General features: G+C 53.3%; 1 protein-coding gene across 2 annotated transcripts in view; it reads left to right on the plus strand.

The window, feature by feature from the left end:
* ITGA11 (integrin subunit alpha 11) overlaps positions 1 to 17,232 on the plus strand; it is a 126,569-nt gene that overhangs the window by 44,264 nt on the left and 65,073 nt on the right. For both annotated transcript variants that reach the window (XM_075536111.1, XM_075536110.1), the window contains exon 3: positions 16,159 to 16,259. In XM_075536111.1, the coding sequence (XP_075392226.1) occupies positions 16,159 to 16,259 (101 nt within the window). The remainder of the gene's footprint in view (positions 1 to 16,158; positions 16,260 to 17,232) is intronic.

The following is a 17,232-nucleotide window of genomic DNA, read 5'->3' on the forward strand; positions in this document are numbered from 1 at the left end:
CAACAGGGTTCCTTATAAACCAAAGGAAACATGCCACCCAGGAGGAAGAGCAGGGATTCGAGAGGCCCTTTCCTTGCCATCAAGCTGCCAGACTCACACCTACAAGAACGTGAAGCTCTCCGCCCCACAGAGGAACCGCTCCCCAAACGGTCCTCTGCTTGTGTCTCCTTCTCAGAGCACGGGGTTGCTGCAACTGCGGGGAAAAGCTGAGCGGGACTTGGGAACCAGCCAAGGGGCTCAGACACTCTGTAGAGAAAAGGGAGATGTTTACTGACTGCTTGGCCTCTCTCAGGATCTTCGGCATCGTGATTACAGCTTGGACCGCCAACCACCAGGGCCAGAGTTCAAAACCACCAGCCTCTCTGAGGGAGAAAGGCAGGGCTTTCTACTCCCACGAAGAGTTCAGTCTCGTGAGAGAGCAAACTCCTGCCACTTTGCTGGGTAGCGCTGAGCTGTGAGCACCCCAAGTGGTAGTCCATCTGTGAGTGGGACCCAGAAGAGCTGAGCCCAGTTGCAGCTGCAGCCCAAGAAGCAGGCGAAGATTCAGCTTGTCTTTGCAAACCCGAGTGGCCTCCTCCATTTTTCCACTCGGCTCTTCATTCGGCAACCAGTGAGTGAGTGTACACTGTCTGTGTCCCAGGCTCTGTGGCCAGTACTGAGAGGGACATTTAAAAGGACCAGCATCGCAGAACTGTCTATTGCTATGGTTAGGCGCCATTGTGTGCGTTCTGACTCATAGCGCCCAGTTTACTGCAGAACGAGGCGCTGCCTTGTCCCGCCCCATCCTCACAATCACTGGTATTTTTGAGCCCACTTTGTCCGTCCAGCCACTTTGTCCGTCCAGCTCATCGAAGGTCTTCTGCTTTTCCACCGACTTTCTGCTTTACCAGGCATGCTGCCCTTCTCCACGGGGAGGGCACATAGAAAGCGAGTGAGGTGACATGTCATTCACCTCACCTCGAAGGAGCAATCTGGCTGAACTCCTGGCAAGATAAGTGAGTTCCTTCTATTGGCAGTACATGGCATATTCCATATTCGCCACCAGCACCACAATTGAAAGGAATCAATCCTTCTTCCGTCTTCCCTATGCACCGTCCAACATTCACATGCATCTGAGGCCATTGACGGCACCTCGGTTCGAGTCACATCTTCAGCTCCCAAGTGCCATCGTTGCTTATAAACACTTTTGTCAGAGGTCTCGTGCAGTATATTTTCCCAGTGTAATACATCATTTTATTTCTTGGCATGAATATCGATCCTGGATCCCAATACGATTCAATCCTTAACTACTTCAACAGTTTTTCTCTCTTTATCATGATGGTGCTTATCCAGATACAAATTACCCGGAGGAGAAGCTAGCCATGGGCTAGGGAACGGCAAGCAAAGAACTATGGGAATAGGGAAAGGGCTTCCGGCTGAGAGAGTAATGAGGGCTTCCTGGAGGAGGAGGCACTCTGGACAGCTGGAATGGGGACAGTGATATTGGGGAGAAGACTGCAGGCATGAGCAAGAGGCAGCAAGCAGAGAGTGCCAAGCGTGTGGAGAGGAAGCGGCCCCTCATGCCTGGCATGCGGGGTGTGGTGGGGAGAGGGATTTGAGATGATCAAATCCTTAAACTAAATAGTCCCAACCTGCGTGCCGCCGCCCTTCCCAGTCAGTAGGTCAGACTCTCATTTTCCCTTAACCGCGGTGAGCACTTCCTTTGCGGTCACCTTCCCTCATTCCTCCCTCTTCTGTTTGAAGCACTTCAGCAACTTAGGGAAAACATGCTGTTTGGATATATCTGGGGTGGAACCAAAAGTTGCCAGGAAAAATAAAAATAAAGCCAAGGTTCTGAAGCCAACCGCTGTATGATGCTTGTCAACAGACTCTGGACAAGAGGAGAGGATCCCCTCCCCAGCCTTTGGAGCTTCGTGCATGGGGGCCTTTCTCTGCATTGATTAGTATTCGTAAAAATTTGAGAAGCCTGTATCAGCTCATCCTTGAAATGACTGTGCTGTGTTTTAGCCAATCAGAGAACGGCTGCGCTACTTTTTCACCAATAGGAGAATGGCTGTGATGCTTTTTAGCCAATAAGGGAATGGCTGAGAGAAAGGCGTGGTGCTGGGTAACCACGGCGATGAGAACAAGGTGGATGCACAAAGAAACAAAATGCTTCCTGGTCCTACCCCGTCCCCCTGGCCGATTGCTGGGGGACTGTGGGGGTTCGCAGGCTGATCGTGGCCGAGGCCGACCACCAAACCTTTCCTCCTAGTTCATTGTGGTAGTCAGAACGCTCTGCTGCAACCTGTTGGGCATCAGAGCAGCAGGCAGGCAAGCCTCCACTGAGAGAGCAAGGGCCCCTTTGAGATGCAGTGTCCTGGGAGAGGTGGAACATGGGGCTGCCAACCACAAGGTCAGCAGTTTGAAACCCCCAGTTACTCCTCGCAAGGAAAACGAGGCTTTCCATCCCTGAAAAGAGTTTCAGCCTCGACATTCATGGGGGCTGGGGGGGTGGCCCCCGTGAATTTCTGTAGGGTCACTGAGTTGCCATGAATCAGCAGCAGTGAGTTTGGGGGATTTTTTGGTTATAGAATCTATACCAGGGCAACTGCCAACAAGTGAGTGGTCTGAAGCCAAAGAGCAATCGGAGGCCCTGATCCACCAATCGCCATCTTTCCTTTCCATGCGCAGTTCTCACCCAATCACTAAAGAGTCTCACACACATGGCAGGCCTGTCCTTACAGCCTCTAGGGCAGCGATTCTCAATCTGTGGGTTGCGACCCCTTTGGAGATCAAATGACCCTTTCACAGGGGTCGCCTGATTCATAACAGTAGCAAAATTACAGATATGGGGTAGCTACGAAAATAATTTTATGGTTGAGGGGGGGTCACCACAACATGAACTATATTAAAGGGTCGCAGCATTAGGAAGGTTGAGAGCCTCTGCTCTAGGGCCTGTCACTTCATCGAGAGGGACAACAAAAAAGGGTGAGAGCAAAGCCCAGCATTAAGGATGGCAATGTGCGGATACTGACTGGAGTCCGTGGGTGGCCAAACAGTGAAGTATGTAATGACTGGCCTAAAGACTAGTCCTTCTGAGGCATCTCCAGTTCAAATCCACCCAGAGGTGCCTCAGAAGAAAGGCCTGGCAATCGGCCTCTGAAAGTTCACAGCCTACTCCTAAGGAGAAGTTCTCCTAGGCACAGGCGGGGCCACCATGAGTTGGAATCAGCCCAACAGCGACTCAGCAGCAGGACAGACTAACACATAAATTACATGGGGGAAAGAAAGCATGTGGATTTTAGTGTTGTGCTTTTTCTTTTTGAAATTCTTTGCATAAACACCTAAAGGATGGCGACACCCCACGGGGCTGAGGACACTTAGTTGCAGTGAGCTGGATCAGGAAGTGGAGGGAGAAGGCTGTGGTCTTTTTTTTTTTTTTTGGCTCAGTTCCATAGTATGAATGCTACAAGGAACATGCATTCCCTCTATAACTTCCCCAAGTTGTAATGATACATTGACCATAAGGTAGCACCTTTTGGAATCTGTGAAAGTAAGCATTTCTTGTGTATTTTATTATGACAACAACAAAAAAGGAAAACGGAAAAATAACCCACCCAGATCTGTTCCCGGGCGACTAAGGGGCTGCCGAGGGTTCATGTAGTGAAAGTGTCCAGACATACGTGCTTTGTCACTTGTCTGCTGCTTCAGTACAATTCATGTATAACTCCCCAGGCGATTCTGATGACCAACCAGGTTTGAGAACCACGCCAATCAAAACCCTATGGGGTCAGTGGGTGGGGCGGTCAGGTTGGTAGCCCAAATATGTTCAGTCCCATTTGGAGATGTGAACACTGAGGCCCAGGGCAGTTAACATCCTGGCCTCAGCCCACTGCGTGGGAACTCTTGGTCCCTGTGCTGGAGCCTGCCAGGCAGGTATTGGAAGACAAAGGGGGCCCTGAAGTCAGGGTCCCAGAGTGCAGCACTGTGGACCATCAGCCCACTAAGCCGAGTCATTAGCAAATTCATTCAAGAATTATATTCTTAGGCTCTGCTCTGTGCCAGGCACTGGCCTGGGTGCTAAAGTATCTACAGCTACAATCCTGATGAGCGAGGTTCCAGCTCCCTTGTAGCTGGTATTCTACCAGGAGCTCTGGGCAATGAAAAGATACATGAGCAAGACAGCCCCAGATTCAAAGGGTTCGGAGAAAGAGGAATGTGATTTAGAGGGACAGGTGGCCAGGGACGGCCTCTCGGAGGCAGGGCATTGGAGCTGAGCTCTAAATGAATGAGATGGGCCTGGCTTTGCATAGGAATCACAGTAGCCGGAGTCGGCATGGAGACACAGAGTGACAGCGGTGAGGTGAGGGTGAAGAGAGTCGACTTCCCTGGAATGGGCATGAGACTTTCGGTGCCCAGCAGCATGCCTCTGCCGCCCTCATATAAGCATCTCTCCCACTGTATTGCTCAGATTTCAGCATGCATGGAGGGCTCGTTCCAACACAGATGCTGGGTCATCTCTCCAAGGCTGGGTTCCGGCTCTGTCTGGTCCAGGGTCCTATCACCTGCTGCTTCCATTGCTATTAGGTGCCATTGAGTTGGTCCAACTCAAAGCAACCCCACGTCCAGCAGAACAGGCCGGCCGTGCGCCATCCTCGCACATGGTGCTGTGGTTGAGCCCATGGCCGCAGCCACTGTGTCCGTCCATCTTGTCCAGGCCCTTCCTCTTTTTACCACCCGCGACCTTAGCGAATGTGGTGCCCTTCTCCAGTGACTGGTCTCTCCCGACAGCATGTCCATGTCCATGAGACAAAGTCTCGTCGTCCTCGCTTCTCAGGAGCGCTCTGGCCGTGCTTCTTCCAAGACACATCTGTTTGTGCCTCTGGCAGCCCCGCTACTTTGCCAACACCATCAATGAAACGCTTTGCTTCTTCCATCTTCCTTGTTCAGGGTCCCACTTTCACATGCATCCGGGTGATTGGAAACGCCATGGCCTGGTTCGATCTTCCTTGTCCAGTGTCCAACTTTCACGTGCATCCGGGTGATTGGAAACGCCATGGCAGGGTCAGAGGTACCTTACTCCTCAAGCGACATCCTTGCTCTTCAGCACTTTAAAAGGATCATATGCAGTAGATTTACCCAGTCCACGGCATCGTGTGATCTCTTGACGGCTGCTTCCAGGATCATTGACTGTGGATCCAAGCAAGAGGAAATATTTGACAACTCCGATCTTTTTTCCCTTGAACATGATGTCGCGTATTGGTTCAGTGGGGAGCGTGTTGCTCATCCTTGAAAGCTGGACTCATTGACCTTCACCAGCAAGGGCTGCAAGTCCTCCTCACTTTGAGCAAGCGAGGTTGTGTCATCTGCATATATCTGCATACCGAAGGTTGATAATAAGCCTTCCTCCAATCCTGATGCCTCGTTCCTCTTCATATAATCCAGCTTCTCTGATGATTTGTTCGGCAGACAGATGGAATAAGCACGGTGAGAGGATACCACCCTGACGCACACCTTTCTTGATGTTAAGCCACGCGGTATTCCGTTGTTCTGTTTGAACTGCCTCTGGAGGTGATAGGTAGGTAGGTAGGTAGGTAGGTAGGTAGGTAGGTAGGTAGATAGACAGACATGTTCCAATTAAGCAAAAAGGCAGTGTACTGTCTGGAATGCTTCAGTCGATTCTTTAAAACGGGCTCCTGCTCTTGTCTGGGCTGGGACCCGACCGAGATGGTGCGTTTCTCACCAGCTCTCAAGAGAAGCGGATGAGACTGCTCTGGATCCTACTCGGAGAACCACTGCTGCACCAGGACAGCCTTTGGACCGACCTGCCTCCTCCACTGGACTGGAAGCTTCCTGTCCTCCACCGGCCCCCAGGGCTTGTTGGCATAGGAGATCTCAATGGATAGTTTTTTCATCGACGAATGAATGAAGTCATAAACCATCAGGAACATGAAATGATACACAGGAGCCACGAGCACACACTGAGCACTGCGTGCAAATCTAATTGAAAACACACACAGAATGACACCAGTGTGCGTGGCGCACTGTTTACTCACAGCAGCCCAAAGGTCTGGAAACGGCCCAAATGAATGGAGAGGCAAAATATGGACCATGCACACGCTGCAACATTGTTCAACTACAAAGAGAAATGGAACCCCGGTGCATGCTGCCGTGGCCGAATGAAAAGGGTCAGACCCCAAAGTGCAAACACTGGACAAGTTCATAGCCATGAACTCTCACTGCTTGCCCGGCACTTCCAGCCCCATCGAGAACAACAGGCAAGTGTACTGAGTCCAAAGGTTGCCAGTGTTGCTAGGAACGAGAGAGGGAAAAGGGGAGGTATTATTTAGAGGATACTGGAATTCTATTCGGGAGCCCTAGGAGGGCAGTGGCTTATGTGTTAGGTTGTTGACCACAGGTCGATGGTTCCAACCCACCACCCACTCCTAAGGCAAAAGATGAGGCTGTCTGCCCCTGTAGAGATCGACAGTCTCAGAAACCCTAAGGGGCTGTTCCGCTCTGTCCCATGGGGCCACTATGAGTTGGAACCAACTCAGTGGCAGTAGGTTCGGTTTGTGGTTTGGGGGTTTCTGTGGGGGTGAGGAAAGCATTTGGAAATGTCGTGAATTACACACACAAAGCTGGTCGGATGACAAATGCTTTGGGCTATACGTTTCACCGCAGTGACTTTTTTCAAGGCGATTCCGACAGAATGCCCATCTCAGAGGGAGGCTTATGGTGGGATGTGTTGGCATACTGCCGGGCCTCATTTTCCTGCTCTCCAGGAGCCCAGGTCTTGCCAGGTGGCTGGACCCAGGTACACACAAGCCTCAGGAGCCCAGGAAGGCCCAATCGTGTCCCTGCCTCCCAGGGAGCAGGTTCTGGGGCAGGGGCCCCCTCCCCATACCCAGCCTGCTTGCTCAGCACCTCCAGTCCCATCTTGAACCCATTAGCCGCCAGCCTCCTGCCGATGCCGGAGATTACATTTTCCATGTGGCGAGAGGGGGAGAGAGAGCGCCCAACTCCAAGAATATACTAGTCTCTCCTTTGTTCCCCTGAGTCCACAGCTCCGCGGGTGAAGCCCCCTCCCCGATGCCCCCTCTCTGGTTTCAGGGAAAAAGGAAATAAAGCCAGGAGAGACGTAGAACAAAGTGTCCGTGTGAGTTTGAGGGGAGCAGGTGCCTAGGGGAAAGAGGGGACAGGAGAGGGGTACGGGAGCCTTTGGACACACGCCAACTGGGCCTGCCCTCTGAGGGCGTCCTGAGCCACAAGCCCCCACTGGCTTCAGGAAAGTGAGTGTGGGCTGGTCCCTTTTAAACCACACCTCATACCAGTCCTACCCAGCCCCCGACTGGCCTCTCTGAGCAACCCACGTCCTCACAGAGGGGCAAAGAGTTCTGGACTTGGAGTCCCAGCTCCCAATGTCTGTCTCTTCATAGATCTGGTCGGGCCCGCAACCTGAGCCTCGTCTGGGCCCCCAACCTGAGACTTGTCTGGGTCTCCAGTGAATCCAAAAAGCTGCCCTGGGAATGCATGTCCCCTGCCATCACACACGTGGGGCGCCCGGTTCTAAGGAAAAGGATGGGGAGGCGCGGTACTGGCAGTCCATCCTGATGCACCTGGCAGGGTAGAACTAATTGCTCCCTAGGGGTCTCTTGGAGGTCACCTGAATGGAAGCAGACTGCCAGGCCTTGCTCCTGAGGGGCTGCCGGCCTCTGGGACAGTTGCTGACCACTTAGCCCTTGGGCCGCCAACCCAAACCAGAGCCCATTGCCACCCAGGCACTCCCAGCCCGCCCGGAGCAGCCCTACAGGGCAGAGCAGAACCGCCCCTGCTGGTGTCCAAGGCGAAACCCTTTTCAGAAGCAGATTGCTGCTTCGCCTCCTGCGCAGTGGCCAGTAGGTTCGAACGACCGATCCTTGGGTCAGCAGGCAAGCGCTTAACCACTGGGACAGCAAACATCCAGTCACCACCAACTCCTTTAGAGAAAAGGCTCCTCCTCCATCATCGGGTTTGCTGGATTTATGGAGAGGAGCCATGTAGGGGCCCTCAGGCTGCCCACTCTGCCTGCCGCCAGGCTCTCTGCCACTGCGTGAGAATGAACTTTGGGGAACACTGCCCTGCAAGCCCCACTGAACCCTTGGACACGGGCTTCCCCACTCAGGGTCGTGGGGCCTCCTTGGCAAGGCATCATGGGCTGACATCAGGGGTGTCTGCAGGGCTTGTCACCAGGTAATCAGAAACATCTGGAGGGCAGGGGTCGGTCTGAGCAGCCCCTGTAAGGGGGACGTCCACAGGACAAAAGGCGCTCTGTTCCCACAGGGCCGGGCCCAGGGGCGGTCTTCAGCATTCAGTTGAGCAAGAGCAGCATCATGTAGCTGGTCGGCAGTTCCACCCATGGCTCGCTCACTGAGGAGATGCCCCAGATGGAGCCTGGCTGTGGGGAGGGGACTCTGTCTGCTTTCCCCTCCCCCTCAGTCTTCATTCCCCTATGCCTCTCAGGACGTGGGCATGGGTGGGACTGGGTGTATGTGTGTGTGCTACAATATTTATGCCCTGTAACTTGCCCTTTGAAGTATTGAATTCACTGACTTCTGTGACAATCACCATGATGCACGACCATCCCCACTCTCTCTGAGGATTTCCAAAATAAAATGTATGACCCCCCACCCCCCAGGAGAAGCAGCTCAGGAACCCATCCGCAATGACTCCTCATCCCTGCTCCCATCAGGCCCCAAGAGCAACCGACCCCCATTTACCTCTTGGGGACCTGTCAGGTGAGTCAGTGGGAACTGTCAGCCTGGGTCCTTTGTCGCCGGGCTTCATTGCCTTCACTGGATGCTTTCAAAGTTCATCCATGCCCTGGCACGCACTCAGACTTCATTCCTGTCCAGGCGGAGTGAGATGTCTCTGTGTGTCTGCACCACAAGTCATTTGGTCAACTAGTGATGGGCATGGGCTGGGTGTCCAGTTTGGGGCTGTTGGGAACAATGCTACAATGAACACGGGGGCCCACATATCGAGGAGCCTAGCCACAAGGTCAGCACTTTGAAAGCACCAGCCACTCCTTGGGAGAATGATGGGACTTTCTACCCCCATAACGAGTTCCAGTCTCAGAACCTCACGGGGGCTGTTCGGCCCTGTGCTTTGGGGTCGCCGCAGAGTTGCTCATGGCAGTGAGTCTTGTTTGGTTCAAGTATCTGTTTATGGGACTTTGTAGGATAATTTTAAGTGTGTGATTGTGCCTTGCATATTCTAAAAGTTAGTATGTTTTCTGTTGTAAATATCTAAAAGCTCAACTCCAACAGGCTCATACAATAAACGATAGTACTGCACAGATATCTGAAAAGACCAAAGACTGTGTTGGCGTCAGGTGGACTTTGATCCAGGAATTCACAGTGTCATCATCACTCCTGGGTGATTCTCTCGCAGTATATCAGCTCAGATTTCTCATTGTCGCGAGGTGGCTACTGCTGGTACTAACCCGTGTACCCATGCACTGTGGCATCTAGAGAGCATGAGACCACCCTGGCCCCTCCCACCCATCGCTCCTATCGCACTGGCTGAAGTCACTTGCCCAGCTTGACTCAATCACTGTGGCCAGGGGATAAAGCTGGCCTCATCTGAGACAAAGGTGCCCTGGTGGCCTTTGAGTTTGGCATTGGAAGTTGTTAAACATAAAGTCAGCAGTTCAAAGCCAGCAGCCCCTTCGAGGGAGGAAAATGAGGCTGTTTGCTGCCATAGAAATGTACAGTCTCTGGAATCCTATGAATTAGAAAGGGCCCAGTGGCAGCGGGCTTGGTTTGGTTCTTAGCCTGAAGTGTGTGCTTCATCCCTGGCACTGACATAGAGCAGAATCCCCTGGGTCCCCAACAGACGTGGGGGATGTTGGGAAGTGGAATGGAAACGGGGGTGGGGGTGCTAGGAGGCAGTCAGCATTGGCACTAGAGCAGAAGTGGGGTCACCCCATGGAGCCCCCAGGCAGATACCCAGTCACCCTGTCCAGGCCTGAAGCCAAGCCAAGAAATGTCTCCCAGGCAGCTGCTGCCTCCAGCTGGCAGCCGGCAGGTCAGATCAGCCCTTGAGTATCCCTTTGCTCTGTGCCGTCCAGCCTGGCGAAGCAGGCAGAAAAGAACATCTCCACTCTCAGGGGACTTAGGACACGACGCCTTGGCCTCAATAAGAGACCCAATGCTGGTTGGCGTGAGAAAGTCAGCCGTTCCTGGGGCAGGCTTCCTGGAGCAGGTAGGATCGAGAGCCCATCTCCAGGGGGAGTGGACACGCCGCCGAGGATGTGCAAGGCAAAGCGTGGGGCTCAGAAACCCTGCCTCATGCTGGGGTCTGTGTGGATTTTTTTCTGGAAGGAAAACGAAGCCCACAGGATGACCAACCCTTCCCATACAGCTCAGCAGTCGTACACATGTGTGACTGACATCGAAATTAACACCTTTTCCTGACGCAGCACCTCTGACTCACAGAGACCGTGAATGCCGCCACCTCCTCCCATCTCCACGATCCCGGGGATGTCTGAGCTCCTCTTTGCCGCTCCTTGAGGCGTTTCCTCCTGTTTAGAAAGGACAGATGCAAGGAAGCTGGCTGAGTCGGTGACTCATAAAAGCCCTGTGTGCGGAAAGCAGAACTTTGCTCCATGGGGTTTTCGGGGCAGACGGAAGAAGCAGCTCACCAGCCCATTCTCTGTGGGAGCTCCGGGTGGGTTCAAATCACCGTTAATCGTTGAGTGATCAACCCTGATGTCTATATAAGCTGGGAGACCACTGATCTGGGAATAACCACAGGACCAGAGGAATCCCCAGGTGGTCTTGTAAGATCCGAATCAGGGGAGAGGGGCCCTTCCTCGGGGTCTCCTCAGCAAGCCCTCTGCTTCCCAGGCAGCCACCAGGGAAGGGGACTGACAGGACTGTGGCCGCAAGACCTGCCATCAGCTCTCCCTTCCACCTTAGGCCTGCCCCTGGGGCTCCTTGGGAAGGATGAGGGTGCCCACAGCCGGTGACTCACCGCACCCAACCCACGGAAAGGGCCTGCTCTTTGCCACGACCTTTGGGGTTTGCCATGCCGTCTGATGCCTACGCCAGAAGGTATAGAGTACCCAGTCCCAGAGAGGCACAGCGGTCTGGAGGCTGTAAGAGGCTGAGGCCACAGAGGGGGTGAGGGTGGCAGGGACTGCCAGACCCCAGGAACAATTTGGCGGATCTGGGGGGTGACGCAAACATTGTCCCTGCTCTTCACCACTTACCCCCTCACAGTGAAGCTGAATCATGGCCTCAAAACCTCAAACCCAACGGGCACACGTAATCCCCAGACTGACAGAGGAGCAGAGGGCTGAGCTGGGACTTCCCTTCACGCAAAGGAGTATTTAGGGCAGCAAGCAGAAGTCTGGCCCCGGGCAGCCCCAGTCCCAGCCCTGCTATGATCTAACTGTGGGGCTTGGGCTCCGCTCCCCTCTTGGGGCCTGGGTTTCTGCCTTTGTGAAGTGGGCACAGTCAGCCCTGTGCCTGCTACCTCAGACGCACCAAGCACCCCGGAGGATGGGAATGCCACACAGGCAGCAGCGCAGCTTTGTTCTTTGAAAGAACAAAGCCAGGCGGCACAGCACCTGTGAGGGGTCCCCCCATGGGGTCATTACCACTCAGGACCACTGATTCCTAAGAAGCCGCCAGTCTGGGTACCCAGTGTCCCTAGGTTCCGCCCTTTGCATTTCTTAGTACTTTGGAATGTCTGTGACTTCCCACAGTGACCTTGGGAAGTAGGCCAGTGGGAATTGTTAGCCCATTTCATAGCCAAGGGCATGAAGGCCCGGCCAATTGAATGGCATCGTAAAGCGACACAGCAAACCAGAATGATGACCCGGCCACTGGGTCCTTAGCCCAAGGGTCTCGCCCTATTGCTGGGGGCCCTTCCAAGGCCCCACCATGTAAAATGGGAAGCAGGGTGGAGTTTCTGCCTTGTTAGGCTTCTGGGAAAGCCTGAGAGAAGACTCACCAGACAGCTTGTCCACAAAACAGCCATTCTTTCTCGAGTCTCCAAAAATGAGTTGTGCCTGGTTTTCCCTGTAAGATGTCCCTCAAAGTCATTCTACCCAGAAAGCACCCACCAGTGGCAGTGGGGAGCTGGGTCATATCTCAGGCTGCTCCTGACAACCCAAGCTGCCGGAAACACAGGCCTGGACTGACCTCTCTTTCTCTCGTAGCCAGCCACAAAGAACAGAGGCCCCTTGACCACACGATCCCTTGGGGAATTAAGTAGCCAAGACGCAAAGTCGTCTAGACACGCAGATTTTATGGATCCAATTAATTCCTGTCGGTCAAAAATAGGCACATTTAATAAAGGGCTATATTTAGAGTCTGTCATTATCTGGCTCCCCAGGGGAGAAACTTCAGCTCTCGTTTCACAGACTTAATTTCCAACTGAACTCTATTAGCTGCTCCTTCAGACCTGGTTCTCTCCTGACAACACTGAGGGGGCCCAGGAGGGGCTGAGGGACTGAGGGGTCGCTTCACCACAAGAAGCCATTGAAGTCCCAGGCAGCCTTGCATCCTGTCTCCTCTCCACTATGTCGAGTCAGAAAATGAAGGACTGCTTCTTCTTTGGGCCATGTTACCAAGGAACTGTTGGAAGCTGATGGAAGGTCAGGGTTCAGAGGGTTCCAGAAAATTCTCTTGCCTCCTAAACGTCTCTCTGATCTGTGTGCCCTAGATTGTACCACCTCTTTTCCTCACCCTCAGAGTCTGGGAAGATTCTAGAGCTGTCTAATGCAGGGACGTGTATGGGAAGACATGTATGGGAAGACGGGTATGGGAAGGGTGTATGGGAAGGCGTGTGTGGGAAGGCGTGTGTGGGAAGGCGTGTGTGGGAAGGCGTGTGTGGGAAGGGTGGTTGTGCCTGAGTCACTGTTAGCCATCACGTCAGTATCGGCTTTTTTACAAAGTTGTCAATCGGTGTGTCGTAGCAGCCCTGGTAGCGTAGTGGTTATGCATCGGGCTGCACCTCACAGGATCAGCGGTTGAAAACCACTAGCCGCGCTGAGGGAGAGAGATGGGGCTTTCTACTCCCTTTCACAGTCACGGGCTCAGAAACCCACCGGAGGCAGTTCTACCCTGTGCTGCAGAGTTGGCATGGACTCAATAGCAGTGAATCTAGTTTTTGTTTTGTTTTTTTAATTTGTGTGAAGGAGCCCTGCTGGCATCGTGAGCTTTGGGCTGCAAATCACATGGTCAGCAGTTCAAATCCACCAGCTGCTCTGCTGGAGAGAAGTGAGGCTTTCTACTCCCATAAAGAGTTACCATCTCTGAAACCCATGAGGGCAGTGGTACCCTGTCCTGCGGGGTCCCATGTATAGGAACCAAGAGGATTGGAGTGAGTCTCATTTTAGAGTTAATTTGTGGGGTTGGGTTTGGTTTTTCAACCTTCTGTTCTGATCTGGGTGGAAGTTTACGCAGAGGCATATTGGTTTTGCAGACAGCAACTCATAGACATTTGTGGGGCGATGCTGATTGCAATCCTTATGGTATAAAGCACTCTTGCAACTTCCTCCCTGGGTTTGCCTCTCCCACCCATCTTCTTTCCTTCCTTGCCTCCTGAGCTCTATCCCTGGGCACACGCTGTCCTTTTGATCCGGAAGGGTTGATTGTTCCGAGCTCCGAGCAGCGTACACCTCCTAGGTGTTCCTGTTCACCTTACAAACCTGTCTATTGTTTGGCCGAAAGTTCAGTCACAGGAGAGAGTTTAGCTTCAGAATTGAAGGGTGACTACGTTCTATAGTCTTGCCAGTAGACCTGGGTTTTTTCGATGATGATGATGATGATGATGATGATGGATATGAGTTTTGTTCCACATTTTTCTCCTATCGAGGACCTTCTAATGTGATCCCTTTCAGAGCAGTCAGTGATGGGAGCTGGGTACCATCTAGGTCTGCCGCTCTCTGGACCCTGGAGGCTGGGGTTCATTGTGGTCTATTATTAGTCCATTGGACTCATTGTTTCCTTTGGCTTTGATTGTCTTCACTTCTCTGGGCTTCAAATGGGGGAGACCAACAGTGTGTCTTAGATGGCTATTCACACGCTTTGAGGACCCCCATCGCTTCTCACCAAAGTAGACTGTAGAACATTGTCTTTGTGGATGCTATTAGCTATTAAGGCCTGAGTAGAGGTGGTAGCTGCTAGCTAAGAACTGAACTGGCGTTCAAAACCTAGAAGGCTCTAGACATGCTAGAGGCGTCCAACCCAGACCAAGTGGGCAGGCAGCTACTGAAGGGAAACGTTGCCAGCTTCAAGTCACCACTGGGTTCCTGTTGGCCCTTTGTGCCACTCTAGAATACCCAGCAGGTGCTGCCCCGCAGGTGAGCAAGAGATGAGGCCTGGAGTGGGGTTTTGGGCCAGAACTGATCAAAGATGAGATGGTTTTCCTGCCCTCCAACGGAGGTGAGTCTGCAGCCTGTGGCCCCAGAGACACGGCGTTTCATCTAGTACACTGCTGGGGCTTGCCAGGCCAGGAAGAAGGCACTGCTCAGTGTCTCCTAAACTCTGTGTGCATACAGATACAAACAACGTGTGTTCGTCTCCTCGGGCTGCGGTAACGAGCTGCCACACCCTGAATGGCTCACACCTGTAGACGTTTAGTCTCGCGCGGTTATTGAGCCCCAAACCCTCCTGAAGCGGCAGGAGAAGGTCTCTTGCACCCACTTGCCTTTTCCACTTTCTATTAACTCCACGTGTCTCTTGGCTTGTGGCCACATGCCTCCAACCTGTCCTGTCTGCACATGGCCCTGGCCTCCTCTACCGGTCTGTCTGTCTCATCCCTGTGTGCTTCCTACACACTGGATTTAGGACCCGCCTATATCCTCCAGGATAAGCTCCTTATCACAAGATCTGTCACTTCATTACAACTGCGGAGACGTCTTTTCCCAAATGAGGCCATGGTCACGTGGACATAGCTTTTGAGGGGCTCCCCGATCAAGTCACACTACCCAAGACATGAGCACAAGGCAGATGTCCTGGGTGGCTACCCTGGCCACTGTTCAATCCCACTGACTGCCTTCCCCACTGTGTTACTCTTAGACTAACTTTAGAGAAACAAATCCCCAGAAACTCATGTATAAGAGAGAGTTTTCTATAAAGGGTAAGTGCACCTCAAGAAAACATCCCAACCCAGTGCTGCCCAAGTCCGCAATCCAACATTAGCCCATATGTCTGACACCAATCCACAAAGTCCTCCTCCATCTCACAAAACTCACACTATGACGCCGACTGCAGAAGGAAAGCTGAATCAGTGAACATGTAAGCATCTCAGCGCTGTCAGGGTCTCCACACGGCTGCTCCAGCACCCAGGGATGCATCTGGGTAGGTCCATGTGGCTTCTCCTTGGGGATGTCTCACAGGAAGTGAGCCTTGCCAGCTGAAGCAGAGAACTGGCTAAGGCAGCTGCACCCTGGTCTGACCATCAGAAAGCAAGAGACCTGAGAACTAGAAAGGTGGGGTTCACTGAGCCATATACCCTCCACCCTTCAATTAACCCCATATGTGCTTATCGGCAGGTTGGCACAATAAACTACCTCACTCATTCACTCACTGAGAGCAAAGACTTAGTCACTTAGGGGACAGATATGGCCACTGAAGAGCATGGTTGGGGAGTGGCCATGGGGTAGCTGACCGAGCAACTGGTGCATACGTTGAGGAATGGTGAGGAATTGATGAGGCATGAGGCCCCTGGAGAGTGTGACAGATGGCCAAGACGCCACAGGCATCCTCTGCCTGAAGGGCAATGACCACCCTCCACCATTTCTTCTCGTGACAAACTCCTATTCATCCATCAAGACCCAGCTCAAGCACTCCCTCCACGATGCCTGCCCCAATTAGCACAGATTGGAGACTTCCCTTTCTCCTCTTCCATCTCATGTGTTGAAGGGACCATGTACTATTCACCTCTGTATCTCCAGACCCTGAAAAAGGCCATAGACCCCATCCCTCTTCCCTGAAAGCCTGACATCCCTCCCTCCCTCCCCGGGAAACAAAAATCTAGACTTGGAGGAGCTGTCACCCTTCCAGGATTCCCTCCAGACCTTCTGAGGCCAGTCTCTCCTCAAACTGCCATCAGGTGCTTGGCAGGAAGAAGTATGTCCCCCACCCCTAATGGCTTCACTTGTCTTCTCTTTCTCCCCAGGCTGGTCGTGGGTGCCCCACTGGAAAGCAATGGCCACCAGAAGACAGGCGATGTCTACAAGTGCCCGGTGATCCATGGGAACTGCACCAAGCTCAACTTGGGTAATTCAGGCAGGCCTGCTGGCCCCTTCACAACCAGGCCAGCCTAGTCCAGGATGGTGCCGGCTCTGCCACACCTCACTGCTGCCCCATGAGGCGACCCAGCGGGCATCGCTGCTCCCAATTTACAGAGGAGGCAGCCAAGGTCCCATAGAGGATGCAGCTTTCCCATAGACGTGGTCTGTCGGAAGCCTGGTCAGATTCGAACCCAGGCCCACGGAGCCCTAGGCCATCACTGTTGCTGGCTAATCCATGCCCTTGCACTGAGGGTGTTCGCCCCCTGTCTTCTTTCTGGTCTTGCAATGCCGACAACATGGCTGGGAGCCTAGATCTTCTATAATGTCCACCATGTGGCAAGCGCTGTTTGGCAGGCGAGTAGATGTTCCTCACAATCGCCATGAGAAATTTACACACTCGGTGGATGAGGGCCTGAAGGCGTGTGGAGGGGAGGTGACCTGCTCAGGGGCACCCAGGGAATAAGGAGCCAGGCTGGAAGCCAGCCAGGTGGTCTCTGTCAACTTTGTTAATCACTGCACACGCTGCCTTCTGGAATGAGGGGCCTTCGCACAGAAGGTTCCAGGAGCTCCTGGAGCAGAAAGTAAGGGAGCTGCTTCTAGCAGCCTCAAGTCCTTTCAAGCTTCAATGCCTGTGTGTGCACCAAAGCCCTCCCCAGGGCCCACTCAAGCCCCCCACCCCCACTTTGTTCTCAAGGTCAGACAGTAGCCAGGCCCCTCTGCTCTCAGAAGTGAGCTCAAGTTCCATTTGGGCTGCAGCACTGTGACTCCCGGCCGCCCCAGGGGACGGGCCTTTCCCTGTGCCCTGGGATGGCTGGACAGGCGGGCACCCTGGGGAGGTGGGGGGTGAGCCCAGAGTGGGGAGTTGGCAGAGCTTCCAGAGATAAGCAGACAAATGAAAAGGCTGGCATCAAAGAGAAAGTCCAAAGAGCTCAGATCCCCGGGGTGGCCAGCTGCACCGC

The sequence above is a fragment of the Tenrec ecaudatus genome, chromosome 17 (assembly GCF_050624435.1).
Source record: "Tenrec ecaudatus isolate mTenEca1 chromosome 17, mTenEca1.hap1, whole genome shotgun sequence".
In the NCBI taxonomy this organism is placed as follows: domain Eukaryota; kingdom Metazoa; phylum Chordata; class Mammalia; order Afrosoricida; family Tenrecidae; genus Tenrec; species Tenrec ecaudatus.